We start from the raw sequence: 23,198 nt of genomic DNA on the forward strand, positions 1-23,198 counted from the left end.
CAAACATTATCAAATGAACATGTGGGTTTGACTTGTTGCGCTACAATCTTATACAATACCAGGGAAGTCTGCCAGAGCCAAGGATCTGCATACGAGTGATGGAGCGGCTGTGTAGGTCACTTCTCTGCATAGATTCGGCTCCTTGACGGCATTATCGAATTTGGGATTCAAGCCAATGCCTATATCGGCTGAGCCGTGAACTCAAGGTCTCCAAAGACTGCCGCGAGAAGTCTATAAGATAGGCAGGAATATTGCCAGCAATGCTGGGCTTGGGTATGCTCGGCATTGATATGGCAAGTAGCAGAAATCTGCCAGCATCTAGGATGCTTGGTTGAATCACTTGAAGGATGCATCCGGGTCCTACTACAGCTCTCGCTCGGGAAAATTCATATACACCTCAGATTCAAGGAGTCGCAAGGACCTGTCCAGCCACGTGCATCCCGGCTGGCCTCGAGCATTGGGCCCATCAGGTCAAGGTCATGATTATGTGTCTCAAAGCTTCGCGGAACCACTGACGATGCGAGATGTTGGCCTCCAATTGAGAATGTGAAAGTGAGCAATCCCCACCGATGCGACTGCAAATCAACTGCCATTTGCCATTGCATCTAGGCCATCCTACAGACGTGCCAGTTCTGTTGTACTAGATTCCTGGCCAGGATGAAAGTTAATTGTGAGGTATTATGGCCAGCGTGGCTTTCTACACGCCCTCTACTTATAGCCTTATTCATCTCGCTCTCCGGACATACCTAACTACTTTCGAAGAGCAGGCAGATGCAGCTCACTTTGGCCTCGTCGCCATTTTTGAAAGATTCTTTGACATCTACTTCTTAATAGCCACTAGGTTCGTGAATCGCATACTGTGCATAAAGCAGCACACCACAGTGGGGTGGGAAGACCGCTCGCTCCCTTGGGATATTTTTGCTCAGCATGGGAATGACTAGCTTGGCCCAGTGGCTGCTCTGACATCCATGGGGGAGTGAGCGGAGTGAGCCACCGCTGGTAAGGATAAGTGCTCATGAGTCTGCAATATGTGATCGGGACATCGGCCGAGGAGATTCAACATAGTGTTTCAACATGTCACAACTACTTGCAGGAGTTCCAAGTACAATGCTGCAGTTGTTGCTGGCTGCACCCTGTTCCGTGTTGGACAATCTATTGACCTTGACAACGGGAAGCTTGCAATCCCAAAGGTGGCCTGATGCGAAGAGGGGAGATGGTTGGAGAAGATACGGCGTAGTTATACCTAAGATCGCAGGCACCAGAAAGTGATCGAGACTGAAGGCGGCCTGAGAGATCAGGCGACCGGTGTCCTAATTGGGTAAGAAGCGGGTGATGATGTCATGGCGCCGTTTCACTTTCCCCCTTGGGATTTTCCGGCATGTTCGAGACCATCGCATGGAACATGCCGAAGAACTCAACAACATCAATTCTCCAAGAGTACGCTTTACTCATTTACATTCGAGAGAGTGTGTGTCATTATCTGGCACCTGTCGCCCTGAACTCCCTCCATAAATCAATCCATCACACTACATCCTCAGAAACACACGCAGTTCCTGCGAATGGTGGCTGGTCTGTCCTCTGCCCGGGAGAGATGCCTCCAGTCGGGCTGCACTCCGAAGATCTTCCGATCAGCACTCCCCGTTTGATGAATGGAACGTTTGTCCAGCATGGGGTGAATTCCTTGTCGAATGCACCAGAGACTGCTACTCTATTCAGCTCCAAGCTGGGTTCGTTGCCAACCAGGACCGGAATTGTCTGGGCCGACGATGTCACCAGTGGAGCCAACCTTTCTCCCCGTCGTCCGCTGAGACTGACTAACTGGCCGATCCTCACAAACCGGTCCAATGTGCTTGCGTGCGCAACGGATGGACTTCCGCCAACCATCCCGAGCTCACTGCTCGGCATGCCAAACCACGCCGGCGTGGACTTGCCTTGCTTCTCAGAACCCGCCAATCAACTCTGGACTTGTCGGCTTCTCTCGCCATTAGACTATTTGTACTTTGTTCGGAGTAAACGGATGGTCTTTGTTGCCGTAGATCATTTACCCGACAAGCATATTCAGGCACTGGACCCCGACCGCTACAACTACCCTTACCCACCATAGACTCTCAAGTTGACTGGCTGGTAAGAAGCCCGATCTTGAGCTGCCATGCAATAATGAGGATCTCACTACCATGATTGCTGCTCCCTGGCCACCCTTCGACACTGGGGCGTTGCAGTCATTCCAGCGTCTTCACTGCATGAGTACGACTACCAGACAGGGGTATACCCGTGAGCAGGTGCTCTTGATTATACCACAATCCAGTGTGCCAATTTGTTGTCTGGAAGAGTGTTTGGAAGAGGGTATTTGGGGTGTGGCGCCGATGGATCTTATCGTTCTGGACGAAGATCGTTTATTGGCCGTCACCCGTCGAATTTTCTGACGTCTTGATTGTGACGCAATATTGACTAAGTATATAAGATCCGCTCTGGAACCCATCGCTCTGTTGACTGCAAACCAGTGGCTGCTTCTGCTAAATCCGTCCTATATAGGCTCGGCCATTAATTAAGATTCACATCTTCTTTGACAACCGTCCTTAAATCGCTCTGTTTGGTTTTCCGTGCGTGCTGAAGTCGACATTAACTATATGGCTAACGCGCTCGAATCGCACAAAAAAGAGGTGGATGGTCTGTTCCTACGCTGTATTAATTGTAGTGGCCTGATGATGCTAACGCCACCGTAGAAGTCCAGACGGATCCTGAGGAGTTTCAATCTCAGTCCTCCGAGACCGACGACGAATCTTCGACCGATCACGAGAAATCGCAGGAATCGCAGCCTAAGGAACGACCCCCGAACAACCGACCGCCCGCATCCCGACAGGCTACTGCGCGGACCCAACGAACTGGGGAGCCCAGAGACGATGTCTCTCGCTCCAAAACCCAGGGAAGTCAGCCCCCCGGCGGGTTCTCTTTAGCGGGATCGAATGCCTTCTGGGGCGCGCCGCCTTCGTACGGCCCCTATATCCATCCGGAATATCACTCTTACAACCCTCATTACGGCAACTCGGAACCCGGTAAACCGGTCTGGAGTCTTGCCCAACCACTACCCCATGTGGTCCGCGATGGTATGCGCTACGGTGCCTTACCAGAGGATCGAAAGGAAGAAGAGCAGGAAGACGGACGATCACGCCCTCCCCCGGCGGCTGAGGAACCGCCGACCGGAATTCCTCAGACCGAGGAGGCAAAGGAGAATGGTGAAGAGCTGGAGCCTGATGGGTTCTTCAATATATGGTCCAAAGTCCGCTTCTATGCGAAAGAGCCGTTTGCGGAGTGGCTAGGAGTGAGTTTGATTCGTTTCCTCCCACTAATCGAGAGCTGACCAAACCCACTAGACGAGTGTGGCTATCACCCTTGGTCTGTGTGCCGGCTTGTCACACTACACATCGCAAGGACAGGCTGGAACCTATGCGTCACAGTGCGCTGCTTGGGGCTTCAGTTTCATGATCGGTATCTACATTGCTGGTGGTGTCTCCGGTGCCCATCTTAACCCGGCAATCACCATCTCACTGTCCGTGTGGCGTGGCTTTCCAGCAAGGAAGTGCACACTCTACGTCCTCGCCCAGGTTCTCGGGGCCATCACGGCAGGCGGCCTTGCGTATGCTATATATCACGACGCGATCGTCGACCTTTCTGTCAAGTCTCAAGTTATACAGAGTAAAACTACCGCCAGTCAAGCCCTCCTGACCGGCCCCAAGGACTTTGTGACTCCGGTAACCGCATTCTTCGACGAGTTTCTCGGCAGCGCAATCCTGGTCGGCATTATCTTGGCGCTGGGCGATGATGCCAACGCACCGCCCGGTGCGGGTATGCAGGCTTTCATTATTGGAATTGTGATTACGGTGCTGCTGCTGGCTTTGGGATATAACACAGGCGGGTGAGTATAACTACTTTCTTTGGAGCTTTAGGAACAACTGTACTAATGACTGCAATCCAGATGCTTCAACGCGCCCCGTGACTTCGGACCACGACTGACCGTCCTGATGGCTGGTTGGGGCGGCCAAGTATTCATGGAGAAAAACGTCTGGTGGGTTTGGGGCCCGTGGATAGCTGATATCTTCGGAGGACTCTTCGGTGCAATGGTCTACGATCTCGCAATTTTCACCGGAGGCGAGAGTCCCGTCAACTATCCACCTCGCCGGCGGAAGCGCGCGTTGCTTATCAAGGAGAAGAATCTGAGAGACAAGCTGCATATCGGGCGGCACAAAATCAAGGATCTGGAGAAGGCTGTGGAAGAGAATCAGGACTGAGCATATGCGACAAGCATCTCCTTCACATTTATATCGATTTTGGATTGATGATTCTAATGGGTCTAGAGCATATACACGAGCGCTGGCGTTGTTGGTGTCATTTTGCTTTTCTTTATCGTTTCCACTCGCACATTTCTTTTCGGAATAATAATATCATGGTTTTCAAAAGCACTACATGCGGAACATTGCATCTATCGTTGAAGAGAGCATTCTTACTTAGTCTCCAGAGCACAATCAAGTATCTCGTCTCAGCTTTCCAGTGCGACGTGACACAGTTACTGGATTCAAACTACATTGCCATAGGACCTCAACCACTCCACAACGTTGCTGAAGTGTTAACCATACCTCTGATTTGTGGGAACCTAATCAGCAAACGTTACGCCAGGTCTTACGTGCACCGTTGTGTCAGCCGCCTCAGGCAAAAATGACCAGGTTAGTCTCCTAGTATGCCGGGCATAATTCATCACAGCATCTGGGTGACTTCCCACTCACAATGAGCTTTCCTGGACCAGGTCGGCCAGTTCTACCCAGCAGTTCCTCTGTGGGCCCCTGTGGCCCGGGGGAAAGAGCCTCATACAGACCGGTGTAGCAGCCTTGGGCCAGCCACAGATCCACCACCACACACCGAAGCGCAGCGGATGGCGTAAGTATATAGTCTGAGAGACGAGGCTACTAGTATCTACGAGAGAGGGTCCTACTGTGAGTGGAGCCTCCAGAGTCGTCAGGCTCTCTTGCCAACGCACTGTCACCCAATCCTTCCTCTCGCTGAGGCCACCCTGCAGCTTCAGGAGAAGATCCATCAAGCCTCTGTTCTTCATGGCCGCCGCCAGACCCAACGGGCGATAGACAACCCGCCCAGTCAAGTTCTTCAACCCAGTCAAATGCGCCTTCGTCTCCGGGCTTCGTCTGTAGAGCTGGTACAGGCACCGGATCACATTCTTCGCCTCGGCGAGGATCGCCGTCCCTAGCAGCATGGATCCCTGGAAGACCGGCGTCAGAGGCTCGATGCCGCACGCAGTCAGGACCTTCACCTTGTCCACCTCGTCCTTCGCCAGCGCCCAACCCAGCGCCTGCAGGTGCGTAGCCGGCACGCACATATGGACCACCGGGCTCTCGCTCTCGCTGTGACACGGGAATATCAGCTCCTTCCCATCCGTGGAGATCCCGTACGCCCAACAGCTCTGGCCCAGATTCTCACGGATACAACGCTGGACCGTGTACGGAGGGTCCGCGCCCCGAAGGCGGGATCTATCCCTCTGGAATCCGGCTGCAGCACCCAGCGGAAATGCTCTGGATCCACCGCGCTTTTCTGGCAGAATGCCACGAGCGCTACTCCCAGGTTCGTGCTATCGAGGGGCGAGATGGTCTCGGTCCACGGCCGCGGGAGCTTGGGGATCCGATCCCCCACATCTTGGTCAGTCTTATTGGGTAGCTTGGCTGATGGCATGTCTCGCACCACCTGATCTTCATCTGCTCCGTGAGCATGAGGAAGAACTGGCCAATCGATTTGGTCTGGGGGCTTAGTGCTGTGGGCGTTGTGTATCATCGGAAGCTCGATGACTAGACCTATCTGCCCCAGCGTGCCACATATGCAGACTGGAATTAACCGCACGTATGCTATTTATACACAACCTAGTGGTGATTCTGGAATTTGCTCCGGGGTATATCATACTTAAGTCCTGGGTCAGACAAAGAACGCTGCTGGCATTCTTTATCAATATAGCAACCTTCTGTCTTCTACGGAACATTGACCTGGATAGCAGATTATCTCCGTCCAAGCAACAAAGCAATGATCGAGCATTAACCCAGTAAAGGTCGTCGAGAGCAATCTGGTCTTTTATCGTTGGATCATGTCAGAAGATCGGACTTCCCTGGTAAAGGGGGCTCTCGTAAAGAGGAGTCTGGTAAAGAGGGTGGGTGATCTCTGAGCTCTGATCCTTTCTCGCTTCATGACCTCCGATGCGCTCTCGATGGCACTCTGGTGTTGGCTACTCCATGTTCTCACACCTCGGCTCGAGTCACTCTGGGCGAGAGCAAGGTCGTCCGAGAAAATAGTTAGTAGACATCGCATGCGTGTACAATTCGGATGTCCTCTGGTAATACCTTGAAGCAATGTTGAACTTTTTTAGTGACTGACAATGCATAATCTCTCTTATAAAATTGCTCCGGTGGTTTTATCATGCATGATTCTCTCGTATACTACATTTCACGTATTTGGCATCTAATCCGGTATTTCATATTTCAGTCATTTTCTTTCAAGGAAAGTCGACCTACAACTTTGTACAAACAACTACTCATTACACCTCCTACTATTCATCCCACCTGGAAACGAAAATTCTCATAAAATATCCTATAATCAATCCTAATTTTGAAGAAAAATCAATTTTGGAGATACGCTGAAACCCAATGCAAAGCTCAAACAGGGCTGAGCGCGAAATTCTTCTGCCCCAGCACCTCATGCTCCAACATCCGGGCCAGCTTCTCCAGCGCAGGCTCAGCCTTGACCTCCTCCAAAAGAGTAAGCTCCCCCCACTGAATGCGGGGGTCAGCCTTCTTCAGCAAGAGCAAGCGGGCAGTGTCCATGACGCGGGCGATATGGCGCTCCAATTCGGCGGGGTCAAAGCGATGGACGCGGGCACGGCGATGACCCTCGATGATGGCGTAGAGCGGGGGCTTAACGGGGCGGCCGTCGTTGTCGGCGCGGGCGTTGCCGTTGCCGCAGCCGGCGTCGAAGAGAATCTCCATGGCGCGGACATCGAAGTGGCGCGTGGCGACGTACAGCGCCGACATGTGGCGGGCGTTGACGGCGTCGAGGTCCAGGTCAGGGAACGTACACAGGTATGCGGCCCCGGCGTAGTTGCCGACGCACACGGCCTCCATCAGCGGTGTGATGCCGTACCAGCAGCGCGCGTTCAGGAACCCGTCGTAGACGCGCCGGTCCGCCGGAAGCAAGCCGATCAGGTACCGCAGCATGCCGTCGTCGGTCGCCAGGTTGGCCGCCGCGTGGTGCAGCATGATGATAGAGGTGTGTATCGGCTCCGTGGTCTCGATCCACCCCGCCTCAAGGTCCGCTACGTCCTCCTCGCTGAACACCGCCGTCACCATCCGGTCCTCGTCGGACTTGCCCAGCACCACGACCCCTGCTTCTTCTCGCAGCGCGCGCACCGTGCGTACCTCGGCGTGCTCGGCCGCCCAGAGCAGGACCGTGGGCGGGACTTCCTGCTTGGGTGTGTAGCGCCGAATCAGGGAAAACATCGCGATGTTATTGACGCTGAGCGCCAGGAGAAGTGGGTGCAGCCGCTTTTGGCCCGGGGGCGGCGTCGTCGTGTCCTCATCGCCTACGTTGGCTTCGACGGGGATGGTGTAGGACTCGTAGATGTGGGTGACTATGGCGGTGGCCGAGGCCAGGATCGCGGTGCCTAGGATGTTGAAGCTCGTTGGTAGAACGGTGAAAGGACTGAGGCCTAGTCGAAAGAGGAACTTGATGGCCGGCACGGCGTCCGTCAGCAGCGCCAGGTCGAGGCAGCTCAGCGGCGCAGAAGCTTCCGTGTACGCCGCCCTGCATTTGCAGGCAGGGCGCGACGGCGGCGGAAGCACCGTGCTGGCGACGACGTCCTCAGCGAGGCTTCGGGCGCGGCCACGGATTGATGAGCCGTGCAAAGAGCTCTGCTCCTCTTGGGTCACGGAGGCGGGCGGGGACGTGGACGCCAAATCCTCTAGCCATTCTGTAAGCGCTATTAGCCCGTCACCCTTTCCCTTGATGGTCGGGTCGAGAATCTGGTACACTTCCCTGTCGGAAATACCCTTACGGTTGAAGATGTCGAGGAAATCTCGAGCCAGCTCTGGACTGGTGCCCGGGTCAGCATTTGCCTTGTCGGTGGGCTTCCTAGAGTGCTGGAGCAGCTGGCGTCGGGCGTTGAGCAGCTCAGCCAGCGCTCGGGGCTTGTAGGTGTTATTGCACCGCGAACATACTGGGACCAGTCTTGTCAGTTGTGTCGGCATTGTGAATAACCCTTTCTGAGCCTGCGCGGATGCTTCTTGGTCTTCCGGGATGTTATATTCAGGCGGCATGAGGGACCTTTATATTTTCCTGTTTGGGCATCTGGACAGACGGGCTTAGGCAGGCAACTTCTTTGTAATTCAATACGCTAGGTTTCTTCTGCTGCAATATGACAGTGAACTTTGCACGTCGATCTTTGTCGTCTTTGTCGTCATAGTGAAACCTGCCAGCATCAGCCGACTCACGTAGAGATCCGCATGGTCTGTTGGACCGGACCGGCTACCGGTAGTTGCCGGCACAACTGAGATAGGGTAGACCTTTGCAAACAGGGATCTTACCTAGCATTGCAAAACAAAGCGATGCCAGTGTGATTTTCCGTTCCATTCGAAAAGCTGGGACTGAAAGAGCTAGCGTATTCAGCCACCCATAGCGGATTCTCCTGCCTTGGCAAGCTCACTTCACTCAGAAGGAATTGGCGCTTGCGAAGACGACATACTTGGCGCGAGGGATTGAATTGGTGGTACAGAGAGCTTGCTGATGCTTGCTCTGCGCTTGCTCTGCGCTGATGTTCATCGTCAGAGGATACCTTGTATCTGGCAAACTCCGAGCTTCCTGATCTCTGCGTGCTTATCTCGAAAACGGGACAATAAAATCCCTGCGCATACCTAGCATTGATATGCTGCAACGGCGCATATTCACCGGTTAGTAGATAGGAAGCCAAGCGAGCAAGCTACTGCCTTTTGTACAATCGGAAGATGGACAAGGGCCTTCGTCAGCGGTGCAAGTGAGACTGTCGTCCAACCATCGCAGATATGAAACGAAAGTAAAATATCACTTGCCGCAAGTGTGAGCACCACCTTGCCTGCGAGATAAATTAAGAGAAATCCCAGGGGAACAATTGCATTATATTCTTCTTGCTCGGAATATCGCAGCATTACCTCAATGGGTAATCTTGTAATACATGTATCCCTAAAACCACCCAGTTCAGAAGGCGGAGTTCCCGAGTTCCGATTCCTTTGTAATTGTAATATGTATGTTCCTGTTACACTTGATTAAATCTTGGAGATTGTACTGAATTGCGAGTGGACTGCTCCCCGTGGACCATTAACCGCCTGAGAATCACATATTGTTGATCGGATATGCGTAGGCGTTGTCTGACTCGGCCGGGCTTGCCTCTCCAGAGGCGTCGCTCATGGGGGATCCGGCAACGTCTTTCTCTATGGCCGGTACCCACTTTACAACATGCAAGTCCAGCATGTGGGCATGACGATTGAACTTGCATGATTTTGTGCCCCGACATCCGTCTTTCTGACAATGATGTCCGAGAAAACACTTGAGCGACCGACAAGCGAGACCAGTAGCACACGGGTGCTGACGAAGGATGTAGGTCATCACGCCGCGGCTGATCTTGTCGATGGCGGAGTGATCAAAGTCGCAGTTCATTAAATCGCATTGCCCGGCCAAGTGAAAGTTGTTGCAAGGCCGATGATGTCTGGCGCGTCGGGTATATAATTCCCATGCTTCCGGGGAGGGCACCGCACAGTAGGTGTCAATGCGGTCGCCTGTCTTATTGGTAGGCACGTGGTTCCCATAGAACGGATTTGTAGTCCCGGGTAGATTGGCAGCATAGTAGTCCTGAGTCCGGGGTGTGAAAGGTTTTTCTCGATCAAAAATTGATGGATTTTCGTCGGTGAATTTAGATAGTTGTGGGCTTGGTTGTATGTGGAGCTTCGTGCATGAGTTTCCATACCTGCATGTACCCTGCAACCACTTTAGATCTGCATCGAGACTTGAACCACACCGTTTCATACCTTTTGATAATGCCGACAGACCTGGCGGCTAGGAGAGGGGGGTACGGTCTGTGCCGAACTTTGAGACTGGCTGGGGGATTCTCTTGAGTGAGCAGCACCGAAGGATGTCGACATAAACACCGCCGGCAATTCACTGACCGGCAGGCCCAGGTTATCGTATTCGGCATGGAATCCAGCCGCTTTTAAGAGGGTGATACGCTCTGATCGACCGCGGTAGGGCGTCAGTAAGCTTGTATATCCGGCGTCGTGGCACCCAGCAAAGAATATATGCTTGCATTGGTTATTGTCCGCAAACAGACGGAACATTTCTATTCTTGTCAGTACGCAGACGGTCGCAACAGGAGGAACGTCTGACCTCTTATTTTGTGATCCGCCGCTTCCTTCTTATCACCTGCGTCGACAAAATCGAACAAATCTTGAGAGCGCGTCAGGTTGGCCATGAAGGGAGATAATGAGCGAGCCTCATGGCCGACAAGCCCCGAGCGTGCCAGCGCCTTGGACAATCCCAGAACATTGGCATAGATGCGAACCATTATTCGACACTGATCCGCCTGGGCCCCAAGGCGATCGTGTAGTAATTCGCGAATCGCGTCATGCAGGAGTCGAGCGGCCGTGATACCACCATCGCTTCCAGCTCTTATCAGGTGTTCTCTAAACTGAAGCCTGCGTCAGCTGAGGCATTAAATAACGTTAAGAGCAGTTGTACATACTAAATAGCCATCACCATCGACTAGAACCAACACGAAGGGGTTTCGTTCCTAGGTGTTCCCGTTCAGCCGCCGGTCAAGCAGGAGCTGCAGTCAGCATACCTGTGCCCTTGCCAATCGTTTATAACGCTCTCGTCCCTCTTTCTCCTCCTCGTAGTCACTCTTTAAGTTGTTATAGTTCTGGAGCAGTTCCTGGAATTTTTGAAGCAGGTTCTGTAGATTGTCGTGGTGTTGTTGATTATCACGCACAACGGTGCCAAGGTGGCTTTCCAGAGCGTTTATGTCGGCATCTGCGAGCATTTCGAGCTTTGGTGGAGTAAGAAAGTGTTTGATTGCGAGAGTTGTACTCAAGGATAACGATAGTCGAGAATGAGAGACTGGTGAAAGGTGAAGCTGATGGACTACTGGGGGGTGGGTGGTCGCCTGCCCCTTATAGTAGTGGAAGTGGATGGAGGTGCGGCAGGCATTCAACCGATATGATGAATATAAGTGGAGATATAAGGGAATAGATGTCTGAGAGGGTTGTCAGAACGGGTTGAACGCGACCCGATTGCTGCCGGTCTAGAAGGAGAGGTGAATGGAAGACTGAAGATGATTGAATGATGCGGTGATATCAGGATGGAGGCAGCAGCTCCGAAATTGTTTGTTGTGTTGGCAATCGCTTAGAGCGTCTTATCGATAAGAATTACAAGACCAGGCAAGGCGGTGAGAGGGGGATTGGTGGGGTAGATCACCTGACCAGATCTGACACAACCGGGGAATTACTGACTCATCCATGCACTGGGTTACGCACATTTCAGCTGCCTTGCTTCCAAATGCTTCTCTTCGATGTCTTCTTCCTCTCTACCAATCTGCATTTACTACATGTTGGCCAAACCACAACAAGCTCAACAACCTTCACTCGAAGGAGTTTCGTCTCAATGGATCCTCTCCAACACCAACTAAGTTCCTAGCCGAGATCGGCCAGGCTTTGCCGTTCGTTGTGCTCCACTGGGCCAGCCATGGCTGCTGAGCCGAAAGTTTCTTCTGTGGATGCCCTCACTATGCAACCGATTCAGATTCTTCCCTAGAAGTCCCAAGGGAGACAAATCCCTTGACCATGGATGTCACCAGCACTGTGAGATCAATGAGACCAATTCCTCAAAGATTCTGCTGCTACGACGGATGAGGTTTCTGCCGTCTTCCCCTGACCCCTCGTCAACCGAGGCAACACTACCAACTACCTTACCCCTTACGGGTACCACAGCCCTAGCCTGGAAAACAATTCCCACGCGCCATGAAATGACGTCGGGTGGATTGGCATTCAGCGGAGCCCAGACAGATACTGCCAATCGCCGCCCAGTATCGGGTGGCTCGACAGCAGGTTCGATCGAGCCGGTGGGGCCCACATGCCTCGAGATGGGCTGTCAAGGAGCTTCGGCTATCCAAATCTTCTCGGCCCTCGTGGCCTGTTGCCTGGGGTTGGCCTTCCCAGGCACCTTGTTTGGATCTCTCTTGAAGGTTGCATCCATTTCACTCTCGTTTGCTCAAGCATATCCTCTTTGTCTTGTTCTGTCGCTCGTTACAACTTTAGATTTTCTTTCTTTCTCACTTCTTTACCCCTGATATTCGCCCATGATTAAGACAGAGGAAGAATCGTCTTCTGGTCCATACCATCAGATGGAAGATGAGCACAATTTGTCGGAACAAGCTGTGGGCAAAGATGCACCTCCAGTCGCAGCGGAGGACGATTCTCCGGCCGACCATCAGAGCAAGCAAAGGATCGCAATCGTGATGGCGGCACTCAGTGTATGTGCGCAACTGCGGAGCCAGTGTAACAATACTAACGGTTTTTCATAGTTATGCGTCTTCCTGGCGGCGCTGGATATTGTAAGATCATGTACTGGATGATCACGGATGATGTACTCACCCCTGACAGACTATCGTTTCGACGGCCCTTCCTGAAATGGTGGCCCATTTCAAAGCCTCCGACAGCGCATACTCTTGGATCGCATCGTCTTATCTCCTTGCTAACGCCTCGTGTGTGCCCCTATGGGGTCGGATCAGCGACATCTGGGGTCGAAAACCCATTCTGATGATCTCAGTGGTGCTCTTCCTCGGGGGGAGTCTGATTTGCGGCGTGGCCATCAACGTCGCCATGGTCATCGCGGGTCGAGCCATACAAGGCGTTGGGAGCGGAGGTATCACCGTGATGGCTAATATCTGCGTGTCTGATCTGTTCAATGTGCGCCGCCGGTCTGCGTACTTAGGAATCTTCGGTGCGACCTGGGCCATCGCTGGTGCCATTGGACCCATCATTGGCGGCGCTTTTACCACATATTCGACCTGGCGCTGGTGCTTCTACATCAACTGTATGTCTCTCCATCATCACATTGACGATCCGTCTAATCGACTCCAGTACCAATCGGTGGCCTTTCCTTCTTTGGCCTCCTCTTTTTTCTTCAACTCGACACCGCCCCGCTCACTCCACTCACCACCGGGCTCCTCGCCATTGACTGGATCGGTCTCTTCCTGATCGTTGGTGCCACCCTCATGGTCCTCTTCGGTCTCGAGTTTGGAGGCTCGCAGTACCCCTGGTCGTCCCCCACCATCATCTGCCTCCTTATTTTCGGACTGGTGACCGCCGGGCTCTTCCTGCTTAATGAATGGAAATACGCCCGCACGCCCATCATTCCGATCACCATCTTCTCCGACCTTTACAACCTGACCATCCTCCTCATCAACTTCTGCCACGCCACTGTGTTCATTGGCGGGTGCTTCTACCTTCCTGTGTACTTTCAAAATGTCCTCCTGGCCAGCTCCCTCATGAGCGGGGTGTATCTGCTCCCGCTGGTGGTCGCCCTGTCTATCTCGTCCGGGTTTGGGGGGTTCTACATGCGGAGTACCGGCCGTTCCCGCGAAGCGATCTGCCTAGGAATGCTGTTCACCACCCTTGGCTATGGGCTCTACATCGATCTCCAGTCGTACGCGTCCTGGCCGCGGATCATCCTGTTCCAGGTGGTGGCGGGACTGGGCATCGGGCCGAATTTCCAGGCGACGTTGATTGCTTTACAGGCCAACACCAAGCCAGAGGAATTGGGGCGCGGAACGGCGACGTTCTCGTTTGTGCGGCAGCTGGCTGCGGCGGTGTCGGTCGTTGTTGGGTCGGTGGTGTATGGCCATGTGGTGAGTACGAAGCAAGGGACGATGGCCGCTGTGCTAGGAGATACCTTGGCCGGGGAGATTGTGGAGGCCTCTACGGCGGCCGGGGCGTTTGTGAAGATGTTGCCGAGGGGAGAGGAGAGGGAGGTGGTGTTACACAGCTTGACGGAGGCGTTGAGCTGGGTATGGGTGCTGTATACCGCGGTGGCTGGATTCGGGTTCCTGATTAGTTTGTCGTTGAAGGATTTGAGGTTGGGAGATGCGACCCCAATCAAGGACGTGGAGGATAGCTCGGTGGAGGACGGCCACGCAGTTGAGATGGCCAAGTGTCGGGGATGATCCGTAGTGATTAGATCCGATCCAAAACCAGAAAACCATGATATCTCGCAATTCATCGAATGTTTGTTCCACGCTCTTTGTGGCTGGCGAGAGACTAACCCCAACTGGGGTGAAATCCGTAGCCGATCGTCTAATCTCACCGACGCCTCAGCACTAGTTAGCATTCGTCTCAGACCGCGCCTCTTTGTCTTGTTCTATATACTGTGTCCTTTTAACCCTCCTCCCCTCCTCCCCTCCCCCGTCTCATCCTCCAATTCCCTTCCCTCTCCTCATTCCCTCCTCACCACCACTACTACTTCAACAATGACCACAATCCACGGCACCAATCACCCAGCTTTCGCGTCGGTCCGCGAGACCTTCGCCAATCACATCGCCAGCGGCGTCGAACTAGGCGCCGCACTGTGCGTCTCCGTCAACGGGGAGACGGTAGTCGACCTCTGGGGCGGGTCAACGACAACCACATCACCAAAACCATGGGAGCACGACACAGTGGTCCCAGTATGGTCACTCACGAAGCTCGTCACCGCACTGTCTACCCTCCTCCTAATCGACAGGAAGCAACTCGACCCCTTCGCGCCGGTCACACAGTACTGGCCCGCCTTCCGCGCCTCGCAGGACATCGAAGTCCGCCACCTCCTCAGCCACAGCTCCGGGCTCTCAGGCTGGGACACGCCCCCGAGCCCAGCAGAGCTATACGACCTGGGCCTCACAACCGCGAAACTTATTACCCAAGAACCGTGGTGGACGCCCGGCAGCGCCTCAGGCTACCACATGCTGACGCAGGGATGGCTACTGGGCGGACTGATCCGGGAAGTAACAGGCCAGGCCTCACTGAGCGAGTTCATCAAGTCCGAACTCACGCGACCGCTGAACGTAGAAGACGGGTTCTACCTCCGTATCCCGGAGCAAGAGTGGCCGCGCATCGCCGAGCTCGTGCCCCCGCCTAACTTCGCCATCCCCGCCCTCGACCCCGCCAGCGTCGCCATGCGCACCTTCCTCAGCGCACCGCTCTCGGTTGCTAGTGCGGCGACGGCTGAGTTCCGGCTGGCGGAGATGGGCGCGTCGGATGGGTTTGGGAATGCGCGTGCGCTGAACAAGATTCTGTCTGTCGTGTCATTGGGAGGCGTGGTCGATGGGAAAAGGTTTCTGAGTCCTGAGACGGTGGAGTTGATCTTCCAGCCCCAGGTGTCTGGTGTTGATCTTGTGCTCGGTGAGCCCGTAACTTTTGGGGTTGGGATGGCGCTTGCGAGGCCGCTGGGTCCGGAGTGGTTACCTGACGGGCGACGCGTGGGCTATTGGACTGGCTGGGGCGGGTCGCTTGGGTTGATGGATGCCGAGCGCGGCGTAACTGTGACTTATACTATGAATAAGATGGCGGATGGGTTGCGTGAGAATGGGCAGTGCAGGGATTATGTGGCTGCTGTTTATGAGGCATTGGAGGGGTATTTGGCCGGTTTGTAGGGTTGTTTGTATACTTCCGAGGGAGGGGGAGAGAGTACTGTACACTTCTGAGGGTTCTCCATGGTTCTAGAGATAGTTCTGAAGAGCTTATGGTTTTGCGTATAGTCTGAATACTGCTGTAGCGAAATTTATCACTCATGACATCACCGTAGCCCTCTCATCCAGCCCTCATCCGTACCAATCAGTACTATCAACGATCTCTATCCCGACTGAACCGTGGCTCTCTCCCGGCAATGACACCACCACTTTCACTCTTTGAATACAAAATACAACACCAGCAGCATGTCGAGCCATGCCCATCACCCCGTTTTCCTTCCGCTTGATCCATAAAAATGCCCATACCGCAATCCAGCTCCTCCTCCCTCTCAACCATCCCAACCGAACACCCCAGCTTCGAGCCCGTGCGCAGCACCACCACGAGCCTGCACCAAACCCAGAGCCACGTCGCCATCTCGCGCATCGAGTCGCTCCGGCTCACGCACTCGTCGACCGTCGGCTCGCGCGTGGGCAGCACCCGCACGCCGCGCGAGCAATGGCTCCCCATGGGCGGGGGGAAGGAGTTTCCGCCGCTGCTCCCGGACCCGGAGCAGTATGTGGTTGAGTTCATCGACGAGAAGGACCCGATGCATCCGCATAACTGGAGTACGCGGACGAAGTAAGTTCGATGCTACATGGTGAACGCGCCCTACTTGATCAACACGATTCTGACCTACCTGGCACCTCCACAGGATCATCCTCTCCGTCATCCTAGCCTACGTCACCTTCGTCTCCTCGTTTGCCTCTGCCATCTTCTCGTCCACCGTCACCGCCATCAGCGCCGAATTCCACATCAGCACCGAGGTCGCGACCCTCGGAGTGACCCTTTACGTGCTGGGTTTCGCCGCAGGCCCGACGCTCTGGGCACCACTGTCGGAGCTCTACGGCCGGCGCTGGCCCATCACGGCGGGGATCTTCGGGTACAGCGTGTTCACCATCGGCACGGCGACCGCTAAAGACGTGCAGACGATCATGCTCACGCGATTCTTCGCGGGGCTCTTCGCGGCCAGCCCGCTAGCCATCGTGCCGGCCGCTTTCGCCGACATCTACAACAACCGGAACCGCGGGGTGGCGGTCGCGATGTTCGCGATGGCGGTCTTCGTGGGGCCCTTCGCGTCGCCCTTCACGGGCGGCTTCATCACGATGAGCTACCTACACTGGCGGTGGACCATGTACATCGCCAGCATCATGGGGTTCCTGGGATTCGCGCTCTTGCTCGTCTTCTACCGCGAGACGTACGCGCCGGCGCTCCTGAAACAGAAGGCGGCGATCGTGCGGCGGCAGACGCGCAACTGGGGCATCCATGCCAAGCAGGACGAGGTGGAGATCGATCTGCGCGAGCTGATCACCGTGAACTTTAGCCGGCCGTTTCGGATGCTCTTTACCGAGCCGATCGTGTTCCTGGTCACCCTGTATATGTCGTTTATTTATGGGTTGATGTATGCGCTGCTGGGGGCGTATCCGGTCGTTTTCCAGGGGATTCACGGCATGAACTTGGGCGTGGGCAGTTTGCCGTTCATCGGGCTGATCATCGGCGAGTTTGCCGGGGGCGCGTACGTGCTCATGAGTCAGGGCACGTACACCAAGAAGTTGATTGCTAATGGAGACGTGCCGGTGCCGGAGTGGAGGCTACCTCCTGCGATTGTGGGTGGCGCGGCCTTTACGATTGGGCTGTTTTGGTAAGGTCTTTTGTTTGCCCCAGGAACAGCCGATTAAACAAGCTACTCGTAGAGAGCTAACAAGGGACTCATTCAGGTACGGCTGGACGGGCTGGACGCGTTCGATCCACTGGATGGCTCCCACCGCGTCGGGCGTGTTCACCGGCTTCGGAATCTACTGCATCTTCTTGCAGTGCTTCAACTATCTTATCGACTCTTATCTGCAATTGTGGGTTGATGGTGGAGACAGACCCTCGCCCCCTGCATCCTGCGAGACATCCATCAGCTGACGAGCAAGATAATCTAGTGCCGCCTCGGTTTTCGCTGCTAACACTATCCTGCGCTCCGCCGTGGGCGCATGCTTCCCCTTGTTCGCGAAACAGATGTTCGTCAATCTCGGGGTGCAATGGGCTGGGACATTGCTGGGCTGTCTGGCCGCGATCATGATCCCCATCCCGTTGGGCTTCATCCTCTATGGGCCCACCTTGCGACGGAAGAGTAAATTCGCGCCGTCGCCGGCGGTGTTCCAGGAGAAAACTTGTTGATAAGCACATGTGAAAATGTTCCGTAATAGATAGAACTACTCTTGAGTTTTCCGGTGGCTGCCAAGCTTCGCCGCTGTTATTTTCCCGCGGCTTAGCGATGCAACCCTAACCGATAACGATCAGGATGGACTTATAACCGGTATAACCGTCGGCGAGATATCTATACTAGATTAACAGTATACATGATGAAGAAGAATCCGTTAAGGAAGGAAAAGTGGTTCACTACCGCTTCTACACCTTCAAAATTCCACACAGGATGATATCCCATCCACTTTCTCAACTGTCTCCCAACCCTCTGACTTCATCGGGAAACCAACCCTGCGTCAACGGGAAGGAGCCTCCTTTCAGCTTCTCACACAATGGATTCAGGCCCCTGCACATACAGTTGTGGAGAACGGGGCTCGATGTGCATGCTCAAGAGGTCTTAAAATTTCATTGAAGAGGGAGGAAGGGCAAACGACGTTGTCGAGATGCACGATTGAGACGTGCCATCATCCACTCAAAGGACACTCTGCAGTTTTACCCATAGTGTACACACTTAATCCTGTCAGCGGTCATAATGAAGAACTAACGATATGGTAAACGGATAGTTAGGATTGATCAGTAGTTAGGAATAGCATCATTGCTTGTGATGAGACGGGAACTCAATGCAGGCTAGAAAATGCAATATAGCCTAGCCAGTGACAACCACGGATGTTTCAACTGAGGGGTGTATGTTGAATGGTTGAACCAGATAAAATCCCTGTTCCTTTTGCGTCACAACGTAGTAACTGTAGTCTACTGCCTCACTCGAATCAACTGGAAAATTGCCAAGGACGCCACCCATGGGCCGGGCGACCAATCCAATGTTCGCGAATTCAACGCCAAGGGGCCAAGCTGATAAGGTGAAAAAATCTGTTGCTTTCCCGATCGCGTGGGGGTGCTTATCACTTGGCCTCGTTCCCCGGCTGCGACATTTTTTTTCGCCGCTTCTGCCTGAACCGCCACATAAAATCCCCGGTTCCCCAGGGTGTCAGGTGGAAGTGTCACCGTTACCTTAACCATTTCTCTCCGCGTCTGATTGTCTGTCAATAGACTGCCTTGCAACAGACTGTGTCCTGCACCATGGGTTTCCATAACTGGGTGCATCAAACCAATCTCGCGGTGGCTCGCAGCCCCGTGGGGAGATGGTTCCGGTTGGAGAACTCGGGCCATGTAAGTGGTGGCACTTTGTGGATGCACAGCGGTGCATCGCGAACGTGACTGATCCCTCCCTTAGCCCAAGGAACGTAAGGGTAGTTTCTTCTTCACCGAGATCCGCGGCGGTCTCGCCACCTTCTTCGCCATGGCGTACATCATCAGTGTCAACTCCACCATTACCTCCGAGTCCGGCGGGCCTTGCGTCTGTCCCGAGGACAGCATGTCCGATCTCTGCGCGACCAACACGGAGTACCTCCTGTGTCTCGAGGAGGTCAACCGGGATATGGTCACCGCCACCGCCGCTATTGCGGCCCTGTCCACCTTCTGCATGGGCCTGTTCGCAAATCTACCGGTCGCGCTGGCTCCAGGTATGGGCCTTAACAGTTATTTCGCATACACCGTGGTCGGATATCACGGGTCGGGCTTGGTTCCCTACGGAATCGCCCTGACGGCTGTCTTCGTGGAGGGTTTCGTCTTCTTGGCTTTGACGCTGCTGGGAATCCGGCAGTGGCTGGCCCGTGCGCTCCCCGCCTCGATTAAGCTGGCGACCGGCACGGGTATCGGGCTGTATCTGACCCTGATCGGACTGACCTATAGTGCGGGTATCGGCCTAGTCACTGGCGGGACCAGTGTCCCCATCGATCTGGCAGGATGCACTGAAAGTCTGAAGGACGCCACGACGGGTGCTTGTCCATCTTCCGCGGTCATGCGTAGCCCAACCATGTGGATTGGAATTTTTTGCGGCGGCGTCCTCACCGTGGTGCTGATGATGTACCGAGTCAAGGGTGCCATCATCATGGGTATCCTTCTCGTCTCGATCATCTCATGGCCTCGACCCACCGATGTTACCTACTTCCCACATTCCGCGATCGGAGACAGCCGGTTCGATTTCTTCAAGAAAGTGGTCACTTTCCATCCTATTACGCGCACGCTGGTCGCGCAGGAGTGGGATATCAGTAGCCACGGAGCCAAGTTCGGTCTGGCTTTCATCTCGTTCTTGGTATGTAGGATCTTCCGCGACCGCTTGAGACGGCGTACGGTACGGCGACTAACGGGAGCAGTATGTCGATATCCTTGACACGACGGGAACGCTGTATTCGATGGCGCGCTACGCTGGTACGATTGACCCGGTCACGCAGGACTTCGAGGGCAGTTCCATCGCTTATGTGAGTGATCCTTTCGCTGTTGTCGCGGTCTGGTGCTGAAGGCTAACGTCCTCAGATGGTGGATGCCATCTCGATTTCCATCGGATCTCTGTTTGGTGTTCCCCCCGTCACCGCTTTCGTGGAGAGTGGAGCAGGCATCGCAGAGGGAGCCAAGACAGGTCTTGCCTCGTGTGTCACCGGTATGTGCTTCCTGTTGTCGTTCGTTCTTCTTCTCCCCTCTCTCAGCTTGCTAAAGCTTCTGTTACAGGCCTCGCATTTTTCATTTCACTCTTCTTCGCACCATTGCTAGCGAGCATTCCCCCCTGGGCTACCGGTTGCACGCTGGTCATCGTGGGTGCGCTCATGGCGCAGGCGGCCACTCAAATCAACTGGAAGTACCACGGCGATGCGATCCCCGCATTTTTGACGATCGCCATCATGCCGTTCACGTATTCGATCGCGTACGGGTTGATTGCCGGTATCTGCAGCTATATCACGATCAACGGAATCACTTGGGTGCTGGCGAAGGTGACTGGTGGGCGATTGGTGCCTTCGAACTTGGACGAGAGCGAGCCGTGGACCTGGCGCGTGCCGGGAGGGGTCTTCCCGCCATGGTTGAAGCGGGCGGCGCGAGGCAAGAAGGACTTCTGGCGCGAAGATGCCAAGGATCGAACGATCGGAGGGGAGGTGGAGGATGAGCGACAATCGGTGTCGGTGGTGTCGAACGAGGAGGTGTCGCGGGAGAAGAAGCAGGTCGACGTCACGGGCCATTCGTTGTAATCAGCTGACCGGAGTGTCTGAGGCTACAACCAGCCGAGCTGAGCTTCTTGCCAGCCTGAGGCGTCAGGCGTCCAACGCTGGCGGCTACTGAGCCGGGCTGCACTTGCCGACGTCGACTCTCCTCCGTCTGCAGCGGACCCCTTAGTCAACTGTACTGTACATGAGTACCATAATATCCACATCACTAATTGTATATTCATTGATCTGATCCCTCTTTGCCACTTTCGTATGACTTGAGTAACTCCAACAAAACTACGGAACCGTGTCCCAAGAGTCATGGAACAACGCTAAATTCTCTGATGCATTGAGATTACTTTATGCAGGTATAAATCTACTAATCTTATGCAGGCAGATATATCAAGCCAATAAAAGTAAGCCAAGAATTATAATCAAGATGAATAAGTGTCTAATCAACAAATTATATATCATAAGTATTGTTATCCCTGTTATTCATAAAAATATGATCTCTATCAGTACGATTTGATTTTATTTCTTACCTTTAATATTACTAGTGTTGTTCCATAACTTTTGGGACACGGCTCCGTAGCATCGGCACACAGACCCAGCGGAAATGAAATCCTCGCGATACCCGCCCCCTGCATCATTGATTACCCAATGCCCAGGAACAGCAAGATCGCTGTTTGCCACCGCATCGTCGTGACCAGTGACCACGCGCACCCACTGGCCCAGATCGAGTTAGGCCTCAGCTGGTGGGCGATATTCGATGGAGACTGTCGGGTCTGGGCGGCATAGGAAATGGTTTCCGGTGGGCTTCACGCACCACGATAAGTAATTTGGCTGGAGGGAATGCCGATGCTGGGACCCAGTTTGACGGCTAAGGTGTATGGCGACTTAACTGTAAGGAGGGGCTTTCTTGGGAATCGAGGGTCTAAAAATGAGCCTGAAGTGTTTGACCACTGGATGGTCACTGGCTCGGAAACCTTTTTTTCTGTCCTCTTCTTCTCTTTTCTTTTCTTTGTTTGTCTGGTTGTTGGTGGAGACTCAGGAATTTTCGAATCGAGACCATGTCGAGGAGAAGATCGCAGGTACTTAGTACTATGGAGGTATGCTGGAGGGGTCTTTTGATTGATGATTGACTGCGATTGAAAGGCTGTCATTGTTGCCCACTTGTTCCCATTCAACCTTTCAACCTTGTTGGCAGTCCCGATCGGCCGCCGGAGATAGCCAGGCACCAACTGCCAGCCAACCAATTCGTCCGGAGAACGGAGGCGACAGCCGGATGACCGAAAGAGGCTTAGTGATAGTCGGGCCGCCCGGTCCCGTGACTCCATGACAACCAGTCAGATGCAGTCGCTGCAACATCATTGCCGGTTCGGGAGTTCCGCCCCATTCCTGTTTGGGTTCGGCCGGCAGAAAGGAATCCGCTCGGGAATCAAACCCAGACCTACCATGATGTACAGTAGGTAGGTATGTATGATGTATACTCAATCAAGCAAACTGCGTTAGTAGCTGAACTGAGCTGAACTGAGAAAGAAAGTTAGTAAGTAATAACTGTAGCTCAGTCAATAGTTCTTACTGCGGCTGTCTGTATGTAGGTATCACTGCAAAGACATACGATCTGAGAGGTATGAGTATCTATCATTCTTGCAACATACATACCTCCCTTTGCAGTGTACTCCTACTGAGTATGAGCGTCGAAAGCGGGTCGATCCACCTTCTACTCTCTCTCTCCACCTTTCTTCTTTGTTCCAAAGGTGCAAAACCACATTCTCCACTTTGGTCCCGATTCAGTGGAAGGGATACTCTTCTGGCCCAATGATGCTTCGCACCGTTCATCCCCCACCTCCCTGCTTTTCTTCTCCTCTCCTGCACGGGATCTGCTACCATTTCTGAAGCAGGCAATAAACTAACTCACTCAACTCTCTGCTGGTTCCCGATCACCTCCGTCTTTTTAATTCCTCACCACTACTATTTAGTACTGACTAACTAACTAAACTAACTAATTGACTAACTAACTAACTACCAAATGACTAGCTAACCAACAATCAATCAATCAACCATCACCATTTCCTTTCGCAGTCATTCTTGCATATTCATCCAACTTTTTCCCGTTTCCTGTAGTCTGCCCTCTTTATCCGACCCCATCTTC

The 23,198-nt window shown here is 53.8% G+C and overlaps 10 protein-coding genes across 10 annotated transcripts; 7 read left to right on the forward strand and 3 right to left on the reverse strand.

The window, feature by feature from the left end:
- Positions 1-1,160: 1,160 nt before the first annotated feature.
- On the forward strand, positions 1,161-2,551 carry BO97DRAFT_224220 (uncharacterized protein). Its single transcript, XM_025690671.1, has 2 exons — positions 1,161-2,452; position 2,551. The coding sequence occupies exon 1, from the start codon at positions 1,379-1,381 to the stop codon at positions 2,102-2,104; it is 726 nt and encodes a 241-aa protein (XP_025547439.1). The 5' UTR covers positions 1,161-1,378; the 3' UTR covers positions 2,105-2,452; position 2,551.
- Positions 2,367-4,403, forward strand: BO97DRAFT_224184 (putative aquaglyceroporin). Its single transcript, XM_025690670.1, has 4 exons — positions 2,367-2,667; positions 2,724-3,319; positions 3,372-3,913; positions 3,974-4,403. The coding sequence occupies exons 1-4, from the start codon at positions 2,628-2,630 to the stop codon at positions 4,284-4,286; spliced, it is 1,491 nt and encodes a 496-aa protein (XP_025547440.1). The 5' UTR covers positions 2,367-2,627; the 3' UTR covers positions 4,287-4,403.
- Positions 4,404-4,965: 562 nt separating this feature from the next.
- On the reverse strand, positions 4,966-5,733 carry BO97DRAFT_428588 (uncharacterized protein; the record flags this gene model as incomplete). Its single annotated transcript, XM_025697308.1, has 3 exons — positions 4,966-4,980; positions 5,030-5,404; positions 5,485-5,733. The coding sequence occupies 3 exons, from the start codon at positions 5,731-5,733 to the stop codon at positions 4,966-4,968; spliced, it is 639 nt and encodes a 212-aa protein (XP_025547441.1).
- A 903-nt stretch (positions 5,734-6,636) lies between these two features.
- Positions 6,637-8,288, reverse strand: BO97DRAFT_461827 (uncharacterized protein; the record flags this gene model as incomplete). The annotated part of the gene is made up of 1 exon (XM_025699384.1): positions 6,637-8,288. The coding sequence occupies one exon, from the start codon at positions 8,286-8,288 to the stop codon at positions 6,702-6,704; it is 1,587 nt and encodes a 528-aa protein (XP_025547442.1). The 3' UTR covers positions 6,637-6,701.
- Positions 8,289-9,202: 914 nt separating this feature from the next.
- Positions 9,203-11,404, reverse strand: BO97DRAFT_377024 (zinc finger CCCH domain-containing protein). The gene is made up of 5 exons (XM_025693044.1): positions 10,907-11,404; positions 10,808-10,855; positions 10,453-10,753; positions 10,098-10,405; positions 9,203-10,047 (listed from the first exon to the last, which is right to left on the reverse strand). Exons 1-5 carry the CDS (start codon positions 11,102-11,104, stop codon positions 9,406-9,408), a joined length of 1,497 nt encoding a protein of 498 aa, XP_025547443.1. The 5' UTR covers positions 11,105-11,404; the 3' UTR covers positions 9,203-9,405.
- Positions 11,405-11,607: 203 nt separating this feature from the next.
- On the forward strand, positions 11,608-12,599 carry BO97DRAFT_224298 (uncharacterized protein). The gene has a single exon (XM_025690672.1). It carries the CDS (start codon positions 11,837-11,839, stop codon positions 12,407-12,409), a length of 573 nt encoding a protein of 190 aa, XP_025547444.1. The 5' UTR covers positions 11,608-11,836; the 3' UTR covers positions 12,410-12,599.
- Positions 12,248-14,324, forward strand: BO97DRAFT_408481 (MDR family MFS transporter). Its single transcript, XM_025695878.1, has 4 exons — positions 12,248-12,592; positions 12,644-12,673; positions 12,723-13,155; positions 13,203-14,324. Exons 1-4 carry the CDS (start codon positions 12,419-12,421, stop codon positions 14,282-14,284), a joined length of 1,719 nt encoding a protein of 572 aa, XP_025547445.1. The 5' UTR covers positions 12,248-12,418; the 3' UTR covers positions 14,285-14,324.
- A 112-nt stretch (positions 14,325-14,436) lies between these two features.
- Positions 14,437-15,806, forward strand: BO97DRAFT_224302 (serine hydrolase domain-containing protein). Its single transcript, XM_025690673.1, has one exon. It carries the CDS (start codon positions 14,588-14,590, stop codon positions 15,743-15,745), a length of 1,158 nt encoding a protein of 385 aa, XP_025547446.1. The 5' UTR covers positions 14,437-14,587; the 3' UTR covers positions 15,746-15,806.
- Positions 15,807-16,077: 271 nt separating this feature from the next.
- BO97DRAFT_354579 (MFS transporter) lies at positions 16,078-17,984 on the forward strand (the record flags this gene model as incomplete). The annotated part of the gene is made up of 4 exons (XM_025692104.1): positions 16,078-16,400; positions 16,474-17,460; positions 17,537-17,668; positions 17,747-17,984. 4 exons carry the CDS (start codon positions 16,078-16,080, stop codon positions 17,982-17,984), a joined length of 1,680 nt encoding a protein of 559 aa, XP_025547447.1.
- A 973-nt stretch (positions 17,985-18,957) lies between these two features.
- On the forward strand, positions 18,958-21,296 carry BO97DRAFT_408482 (NCS2 family permease). Its single transcript, XM_025695879.1, has 5 exons — positions 18,958-19,178; positions 19,243-20,163; positions 20,225-20,329; positions 20,385-20,508; positions 20,577-21,296. Exons 1-5 carry the CDS (start codon positions 19,089-19,091, stop codon positions 21,086-21,088), a joined length of 1,752 nt encoding a protein of 583 aa, XP_025547448.1. The 5' UTR covers positions 18,958-19,088; the 3' UTR covers positions 21,089-21,296.
- The last annotated feature ends 1,902 nt before the right edge of the window (positions 21,297-23,198 follow it).

This window comes from Aspergillus homomorphus (assembly GCF_003184865.1).
Source record: "Aspergillus homomorphus CBS 101889 unplaced genomic scaffold BO97scaffold_51, whole genome shotgun sequence".
Taxonomy (NCBI): domain Eukaryota; kingdom Fungi; phylum Ascomycota; class Eurotiomycetes; order Eurotiales; family Aspergillaceae; genus Aspergillus; species Aspergillus homomorphus.

Bases quoted from the DNA above. Each gene is read 5' to 3' on its own strand.
- BO97DRAFT_224220 (XM_025690671.1), top strand. From the start codon at position 1,379: ATGTTCGAGACCATCGCATGGAACATGCCGAAGAACTCAACAACATCA.
- BO97DRAFT_224184 (XM_025690670.1), top strand. From the start codon at position 2,628: ATGGCTAACGCGCTCGAATCGCACAAAAAAGAGGTGGATG. The intron at 2,668-2,723 runs GTCTGTTCCTAC...ACGCCACCGTAG, and splicing joins GCACAAAAAAGAGGTGGATG to AAGTCCAGACGGATCCTGAG. The intron at 3,320-3,371 runs GTGAGTTTGATT...CAAACCCACTAG, and splicing joins CGTTTGCGGAGTGGCTAGGA to ACGAGTGTGGCTATCACCCT.
- BO97DRAFT_377024 (XM_025693044.1), bottom strand. From the start codon at position 11,104: ATGCTCGCAGATGCCGACATAAACGCTCTGGAAAGCCACCTTGGCACC. The intron at 10,856-10,906 runs GTATGCTGACTG...GGGAACACCTAG, and splicing joins AACGATTGGCAAGGGCACAG to GAACGAAACCCCTTCGTGTT. The intron at 10,406-10,452 runs GTCAGACGTTCC...TGACAAGAATAG, and splicing joins GGCGGATCACAAAATAAGAG to AAATGTTCCGTCTGTTTGCG.
- BO97DRAFT_224298 (XM_025690672.1), top strand. From the start codon at position 11,837: ATGCCCTCACTATGCAACCGATTCAGATTCTTCCCTAGAAGTCCCAAG.
- BO97DRAFT_408481 (XM_025695878.1), top strand. From the start codon at position 12,419: ATGATTAAGACAGAGGAAGAATCGTCTTCTGGTCCATACCATCAGATG. The intron at 12,593-12,643 runs GTATGTGCGCAA...GGTTTTTCATAG, and splicing joins TCGTGATGGCGGCACTCAGT to TTATGCGTCTTCCTGGCGGC. The intron at 12,674-12,722 runs GTAAGATCATGT...CACCCCTGACAG, and splicing joins TCCTGGCGGCGCTGGATATT to ACTATCGTTTCGACGGCCCT.
- BO97DRAFT_224302 (XM_025690673.1), top strand. From the start codon at position 14,588: ATGACCACAATCCACGGCACCAATCACCCAGCTTTCGCGTCGGTCCGC.
- BO97DRAFT_408482 (XM_025695879.1), top strand. From the start codon at position 19,089: ATGGGTTTCCATAACTGGGTGCATCAAACCAATCTCGCGGTGGCTCGC. The intron at 20,164-20,224 runs GTATGTAGGATC...TAACGGGAGCAG, and splicing joins TGGCTTTCATCTCGTTCTTG to TATGTCGATATCCTTGACAC. The intron at 20,330-20,384 runs GTGAGTGATCCT...TAACGTCCTCAG, and splicing joins AGGGCAGTTCCATCGCTTAT to ATGGTGGATGCCATCTCGAT.